This window comes from Platichthys flesus, chromosome 21 (assembly GCF_949316205.1).
Source record: "Platichthys flesus chromosome 21, fPlaFle2.1, whole genome shotgun sequence".
NCBI lineage: Eukaryota > Metazoa > Chordata > Actinopteri > Pleuronectiformes > Pleuronectidae > Platichthys > Platichthys flesus.
This window is the reverse complement of record NC_084965.1, coordinates 3,158,593-3,180,291: the sequence shown is the minus strand read 5'-3', so window position 1 is coordinate 3,180,291 and position 21,699 is coordinate 3,158,593. Positions and strand designations below refer to the sequence as shown.

Below are 21,699 nucleotides of genomic sequence, written 5' to 3'. Positions count from 1 at the left end.
GGGGGGGGTGGGGCTGGTGGCCGTCAGGTGAAAGCAGAAATGTGTCTTGACAGCCAGCAGAGACTGAAAAGATTTTTTAAGGTGAAGACGTTGACGTCAATACATGTTCCAGAAATAAAAAACGCTCTGGGGCGGACACACACGTTATAATCATTGTCGGTATCAAGTAGGGTAACACACACACACACACACACACACACACACACACACACACACTCCAGTCACACACTCGTCTAATGAGGCTAATGAGACGTGGGTGCACTGGTTGCCAAGGTGAGTCCAGCAGCGTACAGGAAGTAACTGAAATAGTAAACAAGACTAATTTATGTAATCAGGAGAATTATCAGAGAGAATTAAGAACCGAACGATGAAGTATAATAATCATGGTGAAGCAGAGGAAATGGAACAAGTGGAGAAGACGCCCCTGAGGCTGAACAGGAATCTTACCATCATTAGTAATGTCTCTGTGTTTAGCTGACGTCATGTAGTCGGTGTGTTGTCGTGTGCAGTGCTGCCCTCTAGTGGCTGCTCTGAGAAATCAATCCCCTCAGATATACGAAACCTTAACTTTAAATCTTGTGACCCAGAGGAGGTATAGGAGGGTTTGATTGAAACGTGCGAGTCTCTTTCTCCATTGCAGGCGGCAGTGAAGGTGCGTCCCTCGGCGACCTGTTCCGGGCCTGCGAGCAGAGCGGCGTTTGCCCTCTAGGTCGCGGGTCGGAGGCCAAAGGTCAGTCGGAGTTCAGGCAGTCGTTCCTCAGACGGGCCGCCGACCCTCAGCTCAACGATCGCTTGCATCGCCTGAGGATCCTGACCTCCACACTGAAGGTCGGTTCATGCTCGTCTCCTCACGGTGTAGACACACACACACCAGGAGGAGTGAATGTGCACCGACACTTACACTTACAAAATAAAAGCCCTGTTTTGCCATTTGGATGCTTTCAGCAGTGGTGGAGTAGGTACTCAGACAATTTTCAAAGGAAAATTGCAAATAAATAGACAATAATGAGTCTCGGTTCACAGTGTGAACATGTAACAACAGATGAAGGGGAGTAGAAAATACCGATATTTGCTGGTGTAAGTAATAAAAGTAAAAGTGAAAAGTACCAGTAAATAAATGTACCTTGTTACCTCCCACCACTGGCTGAGAATATTTGGTGTATTTTCTGAAATTACATAAATCAAAATTGTGTTTTTTCTATTAACGGAAAACTTTAGATTTGCAACATGTCACATTTAAAACATCAAACATTTGCACAGAAACAGATGAATTCAAATCCTTTACTCCCTCCTTCAGTGTGAATGTTTTTATTTGTGTGTGAGGCTGATGCATCTCACTTTAAAGGAGCTGGTTGTGATTCACTGTTCATTTTCTGACCATAATTTACGCATATGCACACACACACACACACAGAGAGACACACACACTGAGCCGTGCTGCAGAATGTCTCTGTTTTGTTAGTTTTAGTGGTGTCATCTGTCTTAGTCTGTCTCCTCGGTTTTGTTGTGAGTCTTTTCTCTCGAGCTCCGTCGAGCAGCCATCTGTGGCTTCGTGCTTCGTGAGCTATGGTTATGTTCCTCCGAGGGGGGGGGGGGGGCTGTAAGTGGCTCGGCTTCCTTTCTGCTGTGGCTGTTGTTTCTCCTTGTCTCTGGAGTTTGTATCTCTGTCGCCTCCTCCGGGTTCGTGGACAGGTACGGTTTGGCAAGGGGGTGGGAGGGGGGGTCCCTTGTGCCTGTAGCTACTTTGGCTGTTCCCTGGGGGAGGATCTGTGGCTTTGGCTGTTCCCCGTGTCTGCCGGTACGCGTCAGGTGGAGGAGCTTACATGTCTGTGCCCTGTCCTGCGTCTCCTCAAAGGAATACACCGAGTTTCAGGGGGCGCTGGGATGAAAAATAACGAGACCACACAGCGGACGACAAAGTCAGCCTCTACACACAACCGCCATTTACGAGAGATTCTGTTTTATGTGTGAGGACAGCAGCCATAACTCATCTGCTCCAGTTGCTCTGGAAACAACCAAGATGCAAATTTCATGTTTCAAAACTGAACCCAAACAAAAGAGAAAATTGGTCAATTTAAATAGGAAAGTAAATAATAGAAAGGTTTTTACAATAAGTGTATAATAATCGATTATTTTTCTGTGGCTTCCTGACAAAAGTGTGACCCTTCTATATTTTCTTTTATGATCTTATTTAACAGATGTAAGTTTATTTGATCCATCATAATTAATAATACATTAATCCATGTTGATTATTTCCACCTGTGGCTTCCTGACAAATTAAAGAGCTGTTTTTCTAATTAAAAATAACTAATTTATTTACTGCACAACAGTAACTAATAAACCATTTATGAAATGTACCTTACTTATAATTTGGTATTAAAGCAGCTAGAAATAGATAATCTCTTTGATTTTACTACATTATAATTTAGTTCAATGATAATCTGCCTTATCTCTGCTGATTAACAAACTTTGTCGACGTAATAATTGTCGACCAACTCTATGATGTCAAATCCCACCACAACCGGTGTATCCCTTTAAGTGTGTGTCCTGCTTTTCGTTTGTCTGCGTTTTTTAAAGAACACTGGTTTAAAAGGAACAATTTTAAAAGTGACCCGCTCCTCCTGTGTTTCTGCATCCCCATAGGACAGGGAGGGGGAGCTAGCGTTGATTGACAGGCTGTTGGCCAATCCCCAGCTGTCATCGGCTGAGTTCCAGGAGTGGAAGAGAGCCTATCAGGAGCTGTTCTCTCAAGAGCCAGAGCCCGCCGCTGAATCAGACCCCGGCCCGCCCCCACTGACCCCCTCGCTCTCTCACACACACTCCTACATCGAGACCCATGTCTGACCTGTAACGTACACACACAGACACACACATGCACACACAGAACCGCACACAGTACAACTTAAGCTCCTCATTTCCCAATTCTGGTACGAGTTGACCAAGCTGCAGCCGATGTTTCGATCAGCGACGGACTGTCTCTAAAGAGGGACGTGAGGACGACCTGATTCAGGACTCCACGGCGTTCAAGTGCAATAGGACATTTTTCTGGGAAGACGCCGTCATGTCAACGAGCTGATTGGTTGAACCACTGCAGCGGCTGTAAAGCATTAAGTGTTTGCTTCTGCGCTCTTTAGGCTCAAACCCGTGGATATAAGGGATTGACTCGACTTTCTCTGGAAGATGTTTGTCTCCTGGTTCCTTTTTGACGGGGACAAATTTCCGAGCCGCGTGTCCATGAGCTGCCATCACAGTGTCTCATTCTGCTTCTTGTGCCAGTACGACAGTGGTCAAATAGCCTCATACATGGTTTCCCATCATGCCTTAAGCCGCGTTGTCTGCCTGCGTTTCCACCGTGCTCCGAAGACCAAATTATCCTGCTGATGTTTTAAAAACCGACAGCTACAACAAGCTGTTCAATTCCAGTCCACCAGGTGGCGATACTGCATGAGACTGTCCGATGATGATGACGCAATATAAATCAAGCCACAACAAACTCGGATGAGATTCATATGATTTGGAAAAAAGAAGAGAACGAGTAACAAAATGGATTCCGAACTTATGGAAAGGAAACTGATTTTATGAGTTACTGCGGATATTCAGTGTTCCATCTTTTTTTCCCTGAACTAAATTTGGACCCAGGTCCCAGCGGTGGAGACGAAGGGGTTCAAACCAAGGATCCTAGTTCTCGGGGGAAACTTCCTGAGGTGGAAACGCAGCTTCACACTCGATGTCTGTGACGATACTTTTCTGTAGAGTGACAATTACAGCAGAGAACAATGGGTTCATTGTTTAAAAAAAAAATCTGCTTAGAATTAGTTTCTATCTAGTTTTAGAGACTTGTTCTGGTTCGGTAGAGATTTGTTCTGTGCTCGGCTGGACCTGGAGCATGCACACTCGATAAGGAAACATTTAGAGGAACAACCACCCTCAGAACTCTTTAACACTGTTCATGTTGCATTCAGGAACCTGTGTTGGTTGTTTTTAGGCTAATATAACGTATAAATATCAGTTAGAAAACGAGGAGGGAAAGTCTCCAGTTGCTTTCAAGCCATAGAGTAAATTTTCATGACATTTTGAATATCCGGATGTATGAAATTGAAGAAAGTTAAAGAAGGTTTTTACCATTTTTTCTGAGAGCAGACAACATTCAAGGCAGCACACATAAAAGAAGAACCTTCAAAAGCAGCAGACTGGATTCTTTCAATTCCTTTCTTGATCTAGTTTCTGTCACGTTGAGTTTATTCCTTTTATAAAAGCACTTATATCCTCTGATAGTTTCACTGATTATTCTTTATCTAGCAGTGTTAAGGTTTCCCAGGGTGGATGTTTCCTCAGAGACCGTCTCTGTATCCTGCATGCAACCTAGAGAACATGAGGAAATATTTTGCATAAGAAGTATGGATCTAATACAAAAATATATATTAGTTTGTTATTTGTACGCTGCTGCCAAATGACTTGATACTCAGAGACGCTGCACAAAACTATGAAAGCAATCACACACTCACATGAACAGCTGACACTAATAAGCACACAGCACACTCGGTTTGAATGCTCTCTCTATGCTGCTGCCCGTGGTTGGTCGTGGTCGCATGTTCTTTGTTGTAGATAAAACGCGATATTCCTTTCTCTCCGTTTTGTGTTTGAATCTTTAGATGCAGTAGAAGATGTCTCTCTTAGCAGAGTGCAAACGAAGTGTCTTGGATCACGTTCTCGAAACTCTATCAGGTCTTTTTTGGAGGAGACTGTAACTGAGTAAAGATTGTTTCATGTTAAAGTTATAGATATATATATAATGGTTTAAAAGCAGTATTTATTTTGCTGTCTGAGGGGGAGGAGACGGTGGATCAATAAAGTTTGATCATTTGGATGAAAGTGTTTTTGTGGTTTTTGTTCTTTATGAGTTTTGGTTGAGCAGGAAAAAACGATTAACAAACTGTAATATATAAATTTGGCTATTCAGTAATTGAATTAAATGAATTTTTAATATATTTTCCAGAGGTTTATGATCTTATTTAACAGTTAATACTTATTCAATAATCCATGTTGATTATTTCCACCAGTTAAAAGACAACAAAGACGATTTATATAACTATATGAAGATAATATTTGAAGTTCCAACACCACAGGATTCACAACACTATGAAAAAGATAACTCCAGTAAATCATGAGAAAAACATTAACTCTTGAAAACAAATAATACCTTCCGATATTATAAACACGTTTTACAGAACGTATAAAGTTTAAAAGCCCATGAATTCTGCAGCTATTAGCCACAAATCACGCATATGATTTACAGTAAAGTTGCCGGTGCAGATAGATTCGAGTGAAACAAAAAAAAGGTCACTCGATATCTTTGGTGGGCTTCTATTACTTTATCTTTTAGAAAACCTAAATTATTCACCAAACAAACAGGAATGTCACATGCGCAGAACTTTTATCTTCAACTTCTATAAAATATTTAGCTTGGCTCCGGTTTCCTCCTCCTTCATCACCTTTATCTCCTGTTTGGACGTCTCTCTTCCCTCGTGTGTGTGATGGTCGTACACTCTCCACGTATTAAACTGAGATAACATGGTTCTAGCTTCATTATTAATATCAAACTGCTCCTGCAGGAAAAAAACGAAATAACTTTCTGTCATTAGCAGCAGACTGGGCTAAAGAGCAGGTTACAAAAACTCAACACTTTTTTTTGAAACACTTTTCCAATTCTTTCCATGACAGAAGAATAATGCCCACCTGCTTCCCTCTATGCAAACACCATCTGTCTTCAGAAATATATAAAATCATTTAGAAAGTAAAGTCTGGGTCGGTGGTAAACATTTCATCTCTGCCAACCTACTTTCACTCCACAGCACAAAGCTCTCTATTGAGATGGATAAACTCTCCCTCTTTTCTTTCATGACTGAAACACAATCAATCTATTTCAGTTTGTACAACTTTGGAGAAACTTTGTCACACAAACATTGAGAATCCACTTTATGGGAATATTTAAACACAGAAGTTTTTCTCCACGCACTTTAGTCAGGCAGGGGAAGCAGCGTGCACTCTGTCCCAGTGAGAGGTCTGGGTAGCTGGCAGATTTCTCTCCAGCTGTCTGTCTTGGTGTCGTACTCCAGGACACTCCTCATGATCACCTCTTGACCGTCGCTCCATCGCCTCCCTCCGAACACAAGCAGGTTCCCAGATGGTGTCGACACCATCCCGTAGTTGAAGGACCCAGTAAGGAGCGGTCGGAGGCGTGTCCAGTGGTCTGAGCGTGAATCGTATCGCTCTATGTCGCAGAAAGGTTCGTACATCCCCAGCAGGGCGTAGATGAAGCCGTGGGCTGTTGCCAAGCGGTGACTGAACCGGGCGATAGACATGGACGCCCTCTTTTCCCAGACCCGACCTTTGAGGTCCCAATACAGGACCTCTCTGCTGCTCTCCCTGTTTTCCCCCTGGTTATCACCATGGTTGCTGCCCTGGATGGTGCCCTGGTTCCCCGGGAGGCCGCCTGACACGTAGATGCTGCCGTCCAGCACGGTGGACGCGTGGCCGTAAAGAGGGCGAGGCATCGCTGCTCCCCTCCTCCACGCTCCCGTGGTCATGTCATAAAACTCAACCGACGCGGCCGAGGTGTGTGTGTCGGTGTCCGGTCGTGTGTGTCGTCCCCCGACGGCATAAATAACATCGTCCACCACGCAGCAGCTGAACTGGGCCCGCCTCTCCAGCATGGAGCCCACCTGCTCCCAGCAGGCGAAGCGAGGATCGTACCGCCACACCTGGTTGGTTGTGGACGTGGTGACGGACTTCTTACCGTCCTCATCTCCCTCCTTCACCTCCTCCCCCCCGATCACGAAGAGGAAGCCTCCCACTGAGCTCACGCAGTGATTCCTCAGCCGCAGCGGGAGACATGAGCTCATGGATGAGAACTTCTTGCCTCTTGGATCAAACGCCAACAACTGCTGTTCTGGACAATCGGCGCTGGACCCTCCGCCCACGAGCAGCACGCGATTGGGTGACGCTCTGAGCGTTGACTGCTTGTTCTGTCTGATTGGCTGAGCTGGACCCATCCTGTGGTACTCCATTGCTCGGGTCAGCTGACTTCTGATTAGAGGTGTGCCCATGGCTCTGTGATGCAGGTTGGCCAGATCGGACGCGCAGACCAATCCGAAGCGCAGACGACTCAGAAGAAGATTTGATTTCAGCAGCGGGAGGGGTCCATTCTCATCGAGCCAATCCAAAGCCAGCTGTATGAGCTCAAGCTCCTTGACGCCAGGTATCTCATCAGCCTCGAGCACTGACATCAGCGACTGGATATTCAGCTCGAGGAGCTTGTCTTTGCTTTCCTGCAGCAATGTCCCCATCTCCATAGCAATGGTTTGGTCTGCAGCCTCGAGGGCGTTTGATAGCGTGTGGCGTTCGGCCAGGTTGGCATAGCAGCAGCAGCTCTCGACACTTAAACCATCGATAATGAAGCACTCGCATATCGCCACAGCCGTCTCCACTTGCAGGTACCTGGCCGCTTCCAGGACGACAGAGATCGTGGAGGGTGACACGCTGAGCCAGCCTGAGTACAGGAAGTCCAGGATGGCATCTAAACCCTGAGGTGTTAGCACCGGGAGGCTAATGGAACCTGCTAATCTCTCAGCAGTGGTCTCTCCAAACAGAGCCCAGAAATACTCGCTGGAGCTGGCCAAAAGGGCGCGATGACAAGGGAAGGAGACGCCGCCGGCCTCGAGGACGACATCACACATCTTCCCCTCGGTGCGCAGGCGCTGGAAGCCGGAGAGAAGTCCGGTTCTGTGGCAGGAACTGTAGAGGACGGAGTAGCTATCCATCCAAATGTCGGGAGGCAAGGAGTGAAGGCGAAAGAACAGGTGTTAGATAGAAGGGCTGAGAAAAGTCTTCATCAGGAAGGTTCAAGGAAGCGAGTAATGGGGAAATGTCAGGAAGTTAGAAGTTGACACAAGGAAGCACAGGAGAATTAGTGTAGTCCAAAAAAGACGTAGTCACCAAAAGAGAAAATCTTTAGACATTAGCAGGGTAATGAGGCGCTGAGGGCAAGAAGCAGAAAAAGAAAGAGTGGAGGAGGCAGCGAAGTGCGAGTCCTTGGTCCAGCTCGCTCCATCTGTGTTGTTGTCCTGCTCCGTCTGCGGCGGCGAGCATGTGACACCATGAGAGGAAAGTTAACAACTGCCTCCCCCCCCCCCTCCCATTCGGCCGCTGAACATGGTCCGACCCAAAGTCTCCTGTCTCTGTCTGTGTCTTTGGCATTGTGTTTGTCCGCTGCCCTTCTCGCTGACACCGGGAGGGATGATCACCCATATGCATGCGTCCAGCTCACACACACCAACCCAGCGAGCGAGCAGCTACACTCCACACACACATGTGCCAAGAGGAAAGAGGCAGCCTGGCGGGGTTTTAGTGTCTATCCCGGAGGATGAACTCATCGGTAAATACAGCTGCTGTAGTCTGCCACCAAGATTCCAGGTCACGGTTGCCACAGCACGTATCTGCACCCTTGTCACGATGGAGACAGGAATAGAAACACAGACACAGGGCGGAGGATTCGACGGGAGGGACGCATCAAACCCGTGGAAGTTTTCCCAAAGCTGTCAAAGATCGTGCACGTGTCAAAAGTAGCACGTAGCGATCGGTGGTCGAGTAAGCCGTTCCCTTTACGAGGCATTCAACCTCATTCTGATAGAGGAGACGGGATGGAGGCAGATTTATTTCCTCTATTAGCTCATGAGTTCACAGTCTCGTTTAATGCCACTGTCTTATCCACAAATACACAAACATGCACATCACTTTAACATTCTCCGCAAAGTACATTTTGTTGTGATCCTCGTCTCTGAATAGCTCATACTCACAGATGAGTGTGTGTTTAGTTGTGTGTGTGTGTAGGTGGGTGTGTGTTTGTATGTTTTGCAGAAGGGTTGCACTCTATCAAAATTCAGCACATAAGCCTCTCGTAAAAAGAGTTTTTAATTGTCTCCACACGATGTCAGATCCTCCCGCATGGTTGTTAAAACACCGGCTATGTTTTGCCTCTATCCTGAACTGATGGGCGCTAAACATAGCTACAGCTGCTCCATGTGTGTGTGTGTGTGTCTGTGTGTGTGCAGAAGGACATGTGATGTGAAGATGGATATACGGGGGAGGGATGTGAGGGTTATCTGGCCTGGTGTGATGGTATGTGTTCGGTTTAATGTGGCATTCTGCTCTGAAACAGGTGGATTAGTTGGTTTAGCTCAGGATCCTTGTGGCTCCGTTGCTCATAAATGCCCCTCACTCCTACTTACAACCCTGTAACACCTTGTATGTGTGAACATAATAAAAGATTATTACGGCTGGAGACACAAGAATAACTGAAAAGCTTTTTTATGTCTGGGGTTTCAGGTTTAATATTTCTTCTTGAAATATGAGCAGGCATTATTTCCTGCTCCTCTCACTGTCAATGTCCTGACACCCACAACACAAAAGAAAGTCTCTGCAGGGGAAAAATTACCTTTTAATCACATCACCTTGAAAACGTTACTGTCATGTCCTCTCCTCGTCTCAGTGGGGAAGTCTTGTGTCGCCTGGAACATCTGTCAACTGCACCGGCGAGAATATTATTTTGTTTCTTTTAAAATGACAATGAACACGAGGAGAAGACTTCAGCCGTGTTACCGAGCTGGAGGTGAGGATGTACTTACACACAGAACTGCTGAGGTAGCATCCTAACATGCTCCACCTCCTCCTGTTGTAATGAAGCCAAAACACCCTGGATATGGGTGCGGCCATCTTGTGCTTTTGACATTATTTAAGTCAATCACAGTGGAGGCATCATAAGAACTTAAATGCTAGAAATCATCTTTAGAATAGATTTCACGAGTATTTAGACTTTTTATTGTGGCCCATTTGCTAATATTAAGAAAGCAGGTTTTATGACCTATACTATGGCCAGCCACCAGGGGGCGATCCAGATTACAAAGTTTCACTTCCAGAGAGCTGTTTTATATGTACATCTTTATATTCAGTCTATGGTTTAATGTTCATAAGCATTCAAACATTAGCTTATTAGTGCTAAACCCAAGGCTGACAGGAATATCATTATTTTAGCAGGTAACTGGTTTTAAACCAAATTACTGGACCTTTACATTTTGTCCACATGGTGGCGCTAGACAACTTCAGAGGATTTGAAAAGTTAATGCTACTTATCCTAATGGGAAAATACATGTTTGCACTATATCTCATGCTCGTCTATGGGGTAGGAATGGTGGAGCTGCTGGAAATCATGTCCATCCTCTGGCAAACTTAAATGTCTCCACCAAAATGTCTCGGCGATCCATCCAGTAGTTGGCGAGACATTGTGAATCCTGTGGTGAGCAGAAGTCAGGAGGATTTATCGTCCAGACACGACACATAAATAAAAAATGGCTTCACATCCCCCCCACAATAGTTGTAGACAGAAAAAGACGTCAACGTTGGACTTTTCTGAACAATCTTGATTTTATTGCCATATTTTTCTGAAGATATCAATCATCACAACCATGAAACAACGCAATTGTCCTCAGAGTTTCCCTCTAAAAAGTAACACAACTAATCTGAAACACGTGGAAAGACATTAAGAAAACGAATAACTGACTAAAATCCTTCCTCCTAAAGCCAACTTTTCTTTTTCAATCTGGACGTGTCTCCGGCCATGCGACTAGATGCTTCCTCCACGGCTGCTTCTAGTAAATTGCATGTAGATGTAAAATGCATGACGACCAACGCACGCAGCACAAGTGTTGCCACAGACGCCAGGTTTTAAATCTCCTGTGGTGCTGAGAGACGTTAAGTGTGACCTTGTTTGACGAGGGCTTGAATGTTCATCTATATGTTAAAGTCTCGCACTCCAGCTTTAATAGAAAGCATCAGGATGAATCAGAGTTGAGGAGATGCACAGTCAGAGTTTTGACAGAATGGAAAAAGACCTCGTGAGGAAGAGGAAGCACAGTTGATCATGTCGATTGTCACCAAATGACCCAGAGTTGAAATAAAACAATTGCTTTTCTGTGCAATAAATATTGTGTGACTTCAAAAACGTAAAGAGACGTCTCAGCTGCAGCGAAAACAAGTTCTTCATCTTTACAACACTTTTTAATTGAATAAATTACCATTTAAATTTGCATCTGAGGATAAAGACACGTGGACCTGCTGGACACGCTCGTTGAAGGAGAGTTCCTGGATGCCGGGTTCTTCGATGGTAGCAGAAGTTTGAATGTTGGAGGTTTCCTGCGGACGCCGGCTTGGCAGAAAGCTGTGTGTGTCTCTGAACATGTTGGGATTAGCTTGTAGTTGGTTAGCCTTCTGTAGCAGCGGGCCAGTCTGTGTCTGTGAAGATTATCAGCTCTCCTCTCTGCCGGGGGGCTGGGGGGGGATCCTGCAGGAGAAAGATGGATAAAGACATTGTGAGGGAGTTCTGCTATCAGAGGTCTCAGAGCTGCTGACCCCTGTAAGGCCAGAGGACTGCTGTGAAGAAATATCTATCATCTGTGTGTGTCTGTGTGTTTGTGTGTCTGTGTTTGTGTGCTTCCAGTGTTGCTCTCTTGACCCTTTTCATTCCAGCTTCTCTCTGTGGCTTGATCTTGATTTTCTGCTCATTTCCATCTCAAAGAGTGGAGTTTGAGTCGTGGAAGTCTCGGAGGCGGACGCTGTGTGAAACATCTCAGCTCTGCTGGGCTGTGATGTTTCACACAGCGTCCAGTTGAATACGAGGTTAAGACGGAAGCTGAAGCACTGGACTGAGCTGGAGAAACACATTGTATGTGTGAGTTTGTTCTGATGCAGCTGTGAGACGCTTGCAGGACCAGTAATGTCCATCATAAAGATTATAAACGTGTTACTTTCCCGAAGCAGATATAGACTCTCACCCTGCTCAGAAACAGTTTATAGTGATGTTTCTTTTTTCAAGAGCAGCACTGTGTCCGAGGAATTAGTTAAGAGGTAAAACTTCAACCAGATTCTGCTTCTTTTCTCTCCACCTCTCGCTCATTTGTCTCCTACACAGCAGAACGCCCACAGGGTTAGGGTTGGGATGTGTGGTTTCTGTGTCCCACTGAGAAAGTCACACACACACACACACACACACACACACAAACACACACACACATACACACACACACACACACTAATAAAGTATAAATATAGAGCCTGACTAACCCCCCTCTGCCCACACACACACACCAGGCATCAGTACACACACACACACTCACTGCTTGACCCAAACATAGGGGCTGAGCAGACCACAGTGACCCCCGGTGGTGAGCTCCAATCAATACACGTAATTATTGTGGAGTCATACTATCCTCGACCAGAACCTCAGAATTTATCAAACATATATTATATTATTATTATATATTATATTATAGAAACATAACCAAGCTGTGTCAGATTCAAAAAGAATCTGGACTAAACAATATATTCACTGAATATGCATTGTTAGGCATTAAATGAGCATTTTAAATCCACCATGGTTTAGGTGGGACATTGGCGAATGGACTTTTACTTAAATTGTTATGGTACTTTGGTATTTAATTAGCTATAAATCGATGATTATAAATAGAATATATAGACAAATGAGTATTTTTACCAGTTATGAATTTTCTGCCCATCCTATGCGGATATGGAAATTTTGTCTATTATTTGGGCTGGTCACCATGTTAGTAGATACAGAAACTGAAAACATGTATTTAAATTCAAGTTTGAACACAATCAGACATTTGCAGAAGCTGCTTTCCCTGTATTTATAAACCTGTAGTTAGTTACCTGCTATTTCATTCACATTTGCATCATTCACAAATTTGACTCTTTCCGTATCTCATCTCGGTGCTTCTTCGACATTGCCTGTATTCTGATTTGCATCTTTTTCTTTGGAATCGTCTACCTACGTGTTAATCCTTGGTGACCCATCGCAGTTCGCTCTTGACGTTCTGCAGCTCTGATAGGTTCACAGCCGGCCCCGGCAGTTTCACCGCACCCGGCAACGCCTTCTTCTCCTCCGGCGTCTGGGCTGCGACGCTGGGCTGCTCTGGGGATTGAGCCTGAAAAGAAAAATAACACAACAACCATAAAAATATCACAATTCCTCAAATCACCAACCTCACTATCACCTGTACTTTAATATTACAGTAGTGTTTGCGACGATTCTAATACTAGAATATAGTAATACTATTATTACTATTACTACCAATACTACTGCTAATGTATTATTCAGTGACAAAATTTGTGCAAAAATGAAAAGACACAAAGTTTATGGAATTTGCATGTGGCATTTTCTTAAAGCTACCAGAACCTGCAAGTACATTTGTGTGTGTCTGTGTGTGTGTGTGAATGTGTGCCTTTGTGTGTGTGTTTGTTTGTGTGTGTGTGTGTTTGGGGGGGGGGGGTGTCCTTTGTTGTCTCACCTCCTCTATGTCAACTGACTCGTCTCTCCTCTTGACAGGATGTCCCGCCCCTGGACGCAGACCTCCCATCGGGATGTTCAAATTAGCCTGGCGGACGGCGAGAGACGCAACTTTCATCACTTAAACACACACAGTTTCCTGTCTGTGTGTGTGTGTGCGTATATGTGTGTGCACGTGTGTGAACGGCTGCTGTTTCCTCAAAATCACTTGTTTTGTTTATGACCAATGTTTCCTTGTTTTCATCATGTCACTACAAGAGACTTCTGTCTTTTTAAAACTGACAAACACACACACACACACACACACAGACACACACACAGGCCTGCTAACTAGATGTTCTGCTGCTGCGTGCCCTGACACCTTTGTATTTGAAGTGGTTTGTATGCTACTGTGCTGTACTGTATTGTATATATGCTGACCTTGTACAGCTGTACAGATGAGTGTGTGCTGTGCGATGCTGGATATTGTTCAACGAGAGAGTTTTATTTATTTTTTCCTAGAGATTAAGGTTTAAAGTTTCGAGGGGAAAGTTCTGGAAGGAGTCGCTTCATTCACAGCATGTTTGCTAAGATTTGTATTATTGTAACGTTGCTTGGGCTGGGATTGTTTACTGTCTTTAAGGCTTTGTGTGCTCCAGCTTAGCATGAGAGGGTCGGTGAGCCGACCTACCAGGAGCTGAGGGGTCCTGCAGCCAGGGCTTCTGTTTCAAGGGACTGTTAACGTTTCCTGTTTGAAAGTCACTCGAACGACCTCAAAGAGAATCCTAATGATCACAGTAAGAGTCCTAATGATCACAGAGAGACTATAAATGAGTAATAAGATACTTTGACCAAATCAAAAGAGACTCAACAACGAAAAAGAGGCAGAAAACAACCACAAAAAGACTTTAAATTATTAAAAATAGACTTTAAACAACTAAAACAAGACTATTGGACAATGAAGAAACTATACATGACTAAGAAGAGAATTTGAATTACTAGAAAAGAGAGTAAACTTGACCACAAAGAGACTTAACGACCACAAAAATACTTTAAATTACTATAAATTTACTTTTAAACAACTTATGGACCACAAAGAGACTAAACATGACTAGATAGAATCTAAATGACCAGGACAAGACTAATCAACCACAAAGAGACTTTAAAAGACCAAAAATAGACTTTAAACAAGTAAGAACAGATTAAACGTCAACACAGAGAATCTCAATGGCTATAAAGAGACCATAAACTAATAAAAAGAGACTTTTAAAGATTAAAAAGAGACTAAAACAACCACAAAGAGACTTTCAATGGCCACAAAGACGAGGAAAGACCACCATGAGACTCTAAATAAACATTAAGAGACTGTTACCACCACAAAGATACTCTATATGAACGCAAAAAGCCTCAACACAGCGACTGAGACATTCAAAGCGACCGCACAGACACCGACCACAGAAAGATGCAAACGGGCCACAGACATGGTTCCATTGTATTGTGGTCTGATTCTGTGTCTGGGCCCCGGGGCCTGTTGTCCAATCATCCTCTAACACTCTGTGCACAATCAAAGATCAGAGCAATATTTTACCCTAAATTAAAAATCCAATCCTCATGCTGACCCGTAAAAATGTATTTACAAGTAAATAAAACACACTGAAGTCGTCCATGTGCTTTGATTCTATCTCAGAGAGAAACTTTTGGATGGACTTCAGACCTTTGACCCTAAAAGTTCAAGTGTTTTCTACACAGATACGTTTTTTTCAATGAATTCTCAATAGGTTATATTGTGAAGCTGTGCTGCTGTTCTTGTTTGTGATTATCTTTTAAACTGACAGTGGAGACTGGACTACAACAACCTCATGTTTGTACTGTACTGGTATTTAACCCCCCCCCCCCCCCCCCCCGCCTCTGTACTGATGCCTGTCCCATGGTTAGAACTGAAAACGAGCACAAATGAGAAGAGAGACGGATGAAGAAGAGGGAACACACACTTGGGGGCATTGCTACAGAAACACAGACGACTGCGTATCCCTCCGCTGCAGCTCTGCACTGATGAAGCCTCGGTGCTGTATATGCACAGTCAGAGATCTGTATTTGCCTTTATTAATAAATACTGTAACGTGGAAACACTTCTGACGCATTCCGTGTTTGTGACGTAGATTCATTTTAACGGGAATAAACAATGTACACGAAGGACACATATTGGAAAGTAACTAACTACAATTTACTACATTTTGAGGTTTACTAGTATCTCTATTTAAAACTACATTATACTTCTTATCTGCAGTATTTTTTTACTGTTGACACATAATCAGTTTGTTTATAAATACAGATAAGTTAACAGGAAACAAAAGAACCCAGCTCAGATAATATTATTAGTAAATAAAAGTTTTAATAGTAATTTTAAACAAATTTATGATTTTTCCTTAAATGTGACCAAACTTTTAACTAACATCATAATTGAATTAAATGTTTTATAACCTGTTTTATAACCGGATTCGTTTTTATTGATGTCATTTGATCAGTTCATGTTTATATGATGTGATGATGAAATGAAACAGCAGCAAAGGCAGTAGTAAAAATATTAACATCAGTAAAAAGTATTACAGTAATAAATAAGCAAATAAGTACTATACTTGCTGATAATACTCATGTGTGTATACTTTTACTTGTAATGGAGGATTTTTTACTAGAGCTATTACTACATCGGCTCCAGTAAAATGTGCCAATACTTCGTTCAGCAGTGCCGAGGACAAATAATAATAACTACAATTATTCACTACTTATTGAGTTACTGACACACACACACAGACACACACATACACCCAGACACACACACACATTATATTATGCAGATAGGAGGAAATATTTTACCTGAAGGGCTTTGACGTTGGACGAAGGTTTGGACATAATCCTCCCGGTGAGTCCACTGACCTGGAGGAAGCACAGATCACAGACATTCAGCTGAGTGTGTGTGTGTGTGTGTGTATGTGTGTGTGTGTGTGTGTGTGTATACTGGGGGTACTGGGACTCTCTGTTTCTGTGGTTTTAAAGGGCCGGGATAGCGTTTCAGTTGCTTGGCGACAGATGCAGGTAGAGGACACGTTCTCTGAATCATTCATGAGACCGAGAGACATAAAGAACGTCAAATTAAAAGTCCAGCACAGTTAGTGAAGTACTGTGGAGGTTTACTGGATGGTGAGTCTGAATATAAATACACTCCAGAGGTAATTTTACAGACAGATATTTACTCTCTGTAAATATCTGCCACACTGGCCTCAGTTTTAACCCAAACAAACCATATAAAGTCTCTTATTCTAATATTCTCTCTGCACCAAATTACCTCATAACATAAGTATTTTGGTTGCAATGGTGAAAACACGGATTCTAGTTGCAGATTAAATGTTTAACCTGCTGCTATTGTGATCGTAGCGGCATTGACATCATTCCACATATTTTTCCTGTCTGTGGCCTTCAAGTCTTTCTCTCTCAATGACAATGTAAAAACCTAAAACCCATCACACACACGTGTCTATTAATAAAGCCGATTTTAAAGGACCAGCGTTGAACCAAAGTGCTGCACAATGAAGTAAATATGTTTATGAAATAAGGTTTGAAACAGGACAGATTTTTATATATATTTTCTTTTTGAAAGGAGTCTTCTTCATCTTGTTTCCCTCCCTCCTCCTTCTCCTGCCGTCTCACGGATCAACACCGACCCGAGAGGTTCCTGATGGGGGAAGTTTCCATGTCCTATTTATCTTATCTCAAAGTGGCTCAGAGCAGAGGCTGAGTGAGGCTGAGTCTCAGTTGCCACGGAGCTGTTTGTGCAGCAACACACAGAAGCGGCTCTGACGTCCTTGACATGAGAGCAAAAGCCTGGACTAACCCCCCCCCACACACACACACACTCCCCAGAGATACACAACCACAGACACACACTCATAGTTATGCCGGCCCTGAGCTGCAGCTGCCCTCGGACACCGCTCTGCAAAGCCCCACAAGCCCTTTCACTTTCACACATGTTGCACCCAATGCACACCCACACACATGTGGTAACCGCACGTCCAATTACTTCTCCATGTGTGTTTTTGTGTGTATGTGTGTTGTTTGTGATGTTCTCTAAATATCAACAAGGAATGTGTGTGAAGCTGCTCGTGAGGAAGAATGAATGGACGGCTGCGCTCAGCTCACGTCTGCTGGCTGGATTCCATCGTAGCATTTACAGAGAACAAGAGTGATATCAAGTTTCTACCATGTCTCAGACACAGTTTCCTATAACGTTGAACTGTTCCTTTAAAAATTTACACCTATTTTTTGGTACAACTATGAATTTAGGCGAAATGCACTACGCCTTTGCCTTCATTTTTGTACTAGAAAGTTTCCCTGCTGGTCATTGAGGAGAATGCAGGATTCTCTCCAAGAATCCACGTCCATTTTTATATTCACCTTATAAACGGGACAAATACAGTTTAATTTGAACCTGAAGTTAGAACAGACTGAGACAGACAGAGAGGGAAATATTTTTTGTAAAGCATTTGTTAATGATAAGAGAAATAAAAGTTACACCAATGATGTAATTTCTTGTGTTAAAACAGTTTAAATTCTCTTTTGATATAAACATAGATTGGACCTGGTTATTCTCCTTAAAAGCTCTGAAGCTCTGTCCCACCAACTAAAAACGTTGACACACATGTACACACAGACACACTGATGCATACACAGACACACACATGCGTACACAGACACACACATGCACACACAGACACACACATGCGTACACAGAAACAAACAAAGCAGCTGAAACCTACCTGTTGACGACAAAACAATCTGTTTTCTAATTCTTGATTTTAAAACCCTTGAACGTTTCTCTCCAGCTCACTTGTACTTTCTATCTCTCTCATAGATTTGTTTGCCCTCCTCTCTCCATCTCTTTCTCTTTCTTTCTCTTTCCCTCCTCCCCCCTCCCCCCTCCCCCTCTCTCCTAGTAAGTGGCAGAAGGATTCCTCTCATATCTGGGATTTGTTCTCACTATAAATAGACGAGTGATACACAGAGGGGACCTGCTTTCTATCTACACACACACACACACACACACACACACACACACACACACACACACGCACACTCACACACACACTTTTCGACACACATGGACACCCATCGCACACACACTCTTAGACACACATGGACACACTCGCACACACACACAGAGACAGACCAAAACACACTCAAACAGAGGCACAGGACACTTGAATCTCACTAGTTAGAAACCATTTTTATTATAGTATTCCAGTGAGGAATTAAAAACATTTAACTTATAAACCTGACACAATAAAACACAAAACTCTCCGCATATATGGGAATGTATTATGTTTATAATAAAAATCACAAACCCTATTTTGAACATATTTTTAAGGTTTAAAAGCTAAAATGAAAAGTTCAAGGGAGTCATTGTATTTAATTGCACAACCAAACTTCATTCAAAAACTTAAACATTAAGGTACAAGAACATCAAAAGGTTTTATAAACACAAGGAGTGAGGCTGCATCGGCGAGAGGAAGAAACCTGTTTGCTCCAGCACATCTTCTCTTCCCACCAACAACCGGAGGTCAGAGGTGCAGCTTTCCAACTCATCTTCTCAAGGAAACCTCCTCTCAAATCAAGCTTCTACAACTTCCTAGCAGCGACTCGGTGTCCTGCAGGTAAGGACTTCGAACCAGCATCTGAGCACACGGCTCCACAGAACCGCTAAGGCAGAGACCTTACACCAAGCCAGGAGACGTCACAGAGCTGCAAACTTTCTCCCTTTCTAAGGACTGGTAACACACTGGGCTTAATAATGATAATAGACTAAGCAAGCCTGTTTATTTAATTCTGTGTGTGTGTATAAGTTTGATATGTGTGGTGCTATTGTTGCTACTAGTAAAATGAAAGCTAAGGTTAGTTAGCCCATTCACAGGTTTCCTTTGTAGGTCTCTCTGACTCTTGCATTCTCTGATTTAGCACCAACGCAGACACGCACATCTTTTCACCGTGTCAAACCGTCCCGGCTAACAGTCGTTAACAACTTCAGAAGAAAGGGGGGGCTGTTAACGTTGGTGGGCCAAACCACTATTTTGAAAGCATGCTGACAAAGGTGTGAACTTTCACAAATGTTCTTCCATTGAATTTTGCCAACCGTTACACTGTTAAGAACTCCATAACCTTTACTGTTCATTATATAATCTTTTATAGTAATTATTGAGATTTCTAATTGAACTAGATCTAAATGAGACTGATCTTAATCAATAAATTGGCAAATCTTTTGAGTGCCCCGAGACAACTTTAACCAACTAAAGTTATGATCAATATTAATGTTTTAAATATTAAAGTTGTTTAATATTAAACTGTTTCCTTGTATGGCATCCACAAATATTAAGAGAAGATGAGCGTCTTCATTTTACAGCATCTTCTTTAAACGCACTTGAATCCTGAAAACTCTCGTCCTCATCTTAAAATGGCTCTGCCCTATTTCTGCTCTGACACTCACAGACACACGCACACACATACACACACACACACACACACACAGAGACGTAGCTGGTATTCCTGCTTTCATCTATTTATATGTGATCTCACAGGGTTAAAGGTCTGTGTGTGTGTGTGTGTGTGTGTGTGTGTGTGTGTGTGTATCTGGGTGTGTGTGTGTGCTCTCTTACCTCCTGGTGTGCGTGGCTGCTCTGCCCGGCCTGCGCTCCCTCTGAGGTCCTCTACGGCTACCTGACCTGTTTCCTCTCGGCCTGATTGGCTCGGAGATCCAGGAAACTCCTCCCTGAGAGGAACCCGACCCAGCATCAGAAAAGCAGAATGAGTTTCCAGCCTCTGTGCCTGCGTGTGTGTGTGTGTGTCTTTAAATTCTCTTTTGGCGTGTGTGTGTGTGTGTGTGTGTCTGCTGATTCCACCAACCTGTCTGTCACTTGTGTCGCTCAGAGCTCAGAGTTCTTCAACTTCACTGCATCCCACTGATCAGACTTCATGAAAATTAATCTGTCATGTGCCCGGGTAGTAAAATGAAGCAACTCCAACAGTAGCTTTGTTTAATATTTCAAGGTATGCAAATGCAAACCACACGTACGCACACACAGACACACACACATACCCTAACAGGTGTATCAGGCCATTAGGACAATGACTGTCATTCAGTTTGGAACCTAAACGTCATTGCTACTAACCAAACCAATCCATGCCTAACCCTTCCCTGACCTTCCTCCTAACCTCAACCAGGACCACTGAAAAGAAGACTTGACCATGATGGCCACTAGTCCTGCAGCTTTTAAACTGGAAAAGCTTTATTCCCAGTGCATTATATGTGTGTTTGGTTGTTTGTGCAGTGAGAGTCTCCTTGAACTCCCTTAAATAAGCCTTCTTCTTGACTAGAAGACTTGACCATGATGGCCACAAGTCCTGCAGCTTTTAAACTGGAAAAGCTTTATTCCCAGTGCATTATATGTGTGTTTGGTTGTTTGTGCAGTGAGAGTCTCCTTGAACTCTGAAAATAAGCTTTCTTCTTGACTAGATCTCCAGTTCGAGGATGAGACGGCTCAGTTAGGGGCCGGACGAGCTGTGGATTTAGGTTCTATCCGAATTTAAATGAGGTAATAAAAGAGGAGGCATGCAGAGAGAATCCTCAAGATTATATTACCGAACGCAGCCAACTGAATGATTCCTACATCTGGGGCAGGGACCAGAAAATAGTTTAGAATATATATTTGGGCACAGATTTAACCTCTAATCCCACATTGTAGTCGTACACAGAAACAAACATTGTGTATTTGCGATGAAACCTGTGTACTGAGAGAGTGGAGGCTCCGTGGGACTGTGTCAACATGTCAAGTTTCATCCATGAGCAGGTTCATGTTCCTTGTTCTCATTTATGGCTTTGTGAGTCAGACTGGCTGTTCTTGTCACGTCTGACTCAGACCCCACACATTTATTGGTGTCCTTTTACCCTCCTGACCTTTTGGTCACACGAAATTAAATATTTGGACCCACAGTTTGCTTTTATAATTATTTTTATCCCTGTAGCTCTTACAGACTCAAGTGTAAAGTCTTTTCTTTCAAATTAATACTTATAAACTCGTTGCTCACCATCTCCAGTGGAGCACTCCGTATTGAAATTGAATGGGTTTATTGATTTGTTTATTTTTTCTCATGCTACTTTTTATTTATTTTCAAAAGAAAACAATAATAAAGAAAATATTATATTCCTTTTTTTGCATACCATGACAATCTAACCCAAATAACAGAAAGTGATGAATCAT

General features: G+C 43.2%; 3 protein-coding genes across 5 annotated transcripts in view; 1 reads left to right on the top strand and 2 right to left on the bottom strand.

Annotated features, from left to right (window-relative positions):
- The window catches only part of cnksr2a (connector enhancer of kinase suppressor of Ras 2a), a 35,261-nt gene extending 31,161 nt beyond the window's left edge, over positions 1 to 4,100 (top strand). For both annotated transcript variants that reach the window (XM_062379915.1, XM_062379914.1), the window contains exons 23-24: positions 641 to 828; positions 2,644 to 4,100. In XM_062379915.1, the coding sequence (XP_062235899.1) occupies positions 641 to 828; positions 2,644 to 2,844 (389 nt within the window). In that variant the 3' untranslated portion in view covers positions 2,845 to 4,100. The remainder of the gene's footprint in view (positions 1 to 640; positions 829 to 2,643) is intronic.
- An 863-nt stretch (positions 4,101 to 4,963) lies between these two features.
- Positions 4,964 to 9,326, bottom strand: LOC133932987 (kelch-like protein 34). The gene has a single exon (XM_062379916.1). The coding sequence runs from the start codon at positions 7,818 to 7,820 to the stop codon at positions 6,018 to 6,020; it is 1,803 nt and encodes a 600-aa protein (XP_062235900.1). The 5' UTR covers positions 7,821 to 9,326; the 3' UTR covers positions 4,964 to 6,017.
- A 1,128-nt stretch (positions 9,327 to 10,454) lies between these two features.
- Positions 10,455 to 20,192, bottom strand: smpx (small muscle protein X-linked). 2 transcript variants are annotated; one of them, XM_062379960.1, is made up of 5 exons: positions 20,098 to 20,192; positions 16,271 to 16,330; positions 13,419 to 13,505; positions 12,903 to 13,055; positions 10,455 to 11,395 (listed from the first exon to the last, which is right to left on the bottom strand). In XM_062379960.1, exons 2-4 carry the CDS (start codon positions 16,304 to 16,306, stop codon positions 12,906 to 12,908), a joined length of 273 nt encoding a protein of 90 aa, XP_062235944.1. In that variant the 5' UTR covers positions 16,307 to 16,330; positions 20,098 to 20,192; the 3' UTR covers positions 10,455 to 11,395; positions 12,903 to 12,905. The 2 variants fall into 2 exon arrangements, with proteins under 2 accessions (XP_062235944.1, XP_062235943.1); XM_062379959.1 differs by lacking the exon at positions 20,098 to 20,192 and adding an exon at positions 18,208 to 18,351.
- Between the last annotated feature and the right edge of the window lie 1,507 nt (positions 20,193 to 21,699).

Coding starts and splice junctions, on each gene's coding strand:
- LOC133932987 (XM_062379916.1), bottom strand. CDS start 7,820: ATGGATAGCTACTCCGTCCTCTACAGTTCCTGCCACAGAACCGGACTT.
- smpx (XM_062379960.1), bottom strand. CDS start 16,306: ATGTCCAAACCTTCGTCCAACGTCAAAGCCCTTCAG. Junction 13,506..16,270: donor CCAACGTCAAAGCCCTTCAG/GTAAAATATTTC, acceptor GCCGTCCGCCAG/GCTAATTTGAACATCCCGAT. Junction 13,056..13,418: donor AGTCAGTTGACATAGAGGAG/GTGAGACAACAA, acceptor TTTTCTTTTCAG/GCTCAATCCCCAGAGCAGCC.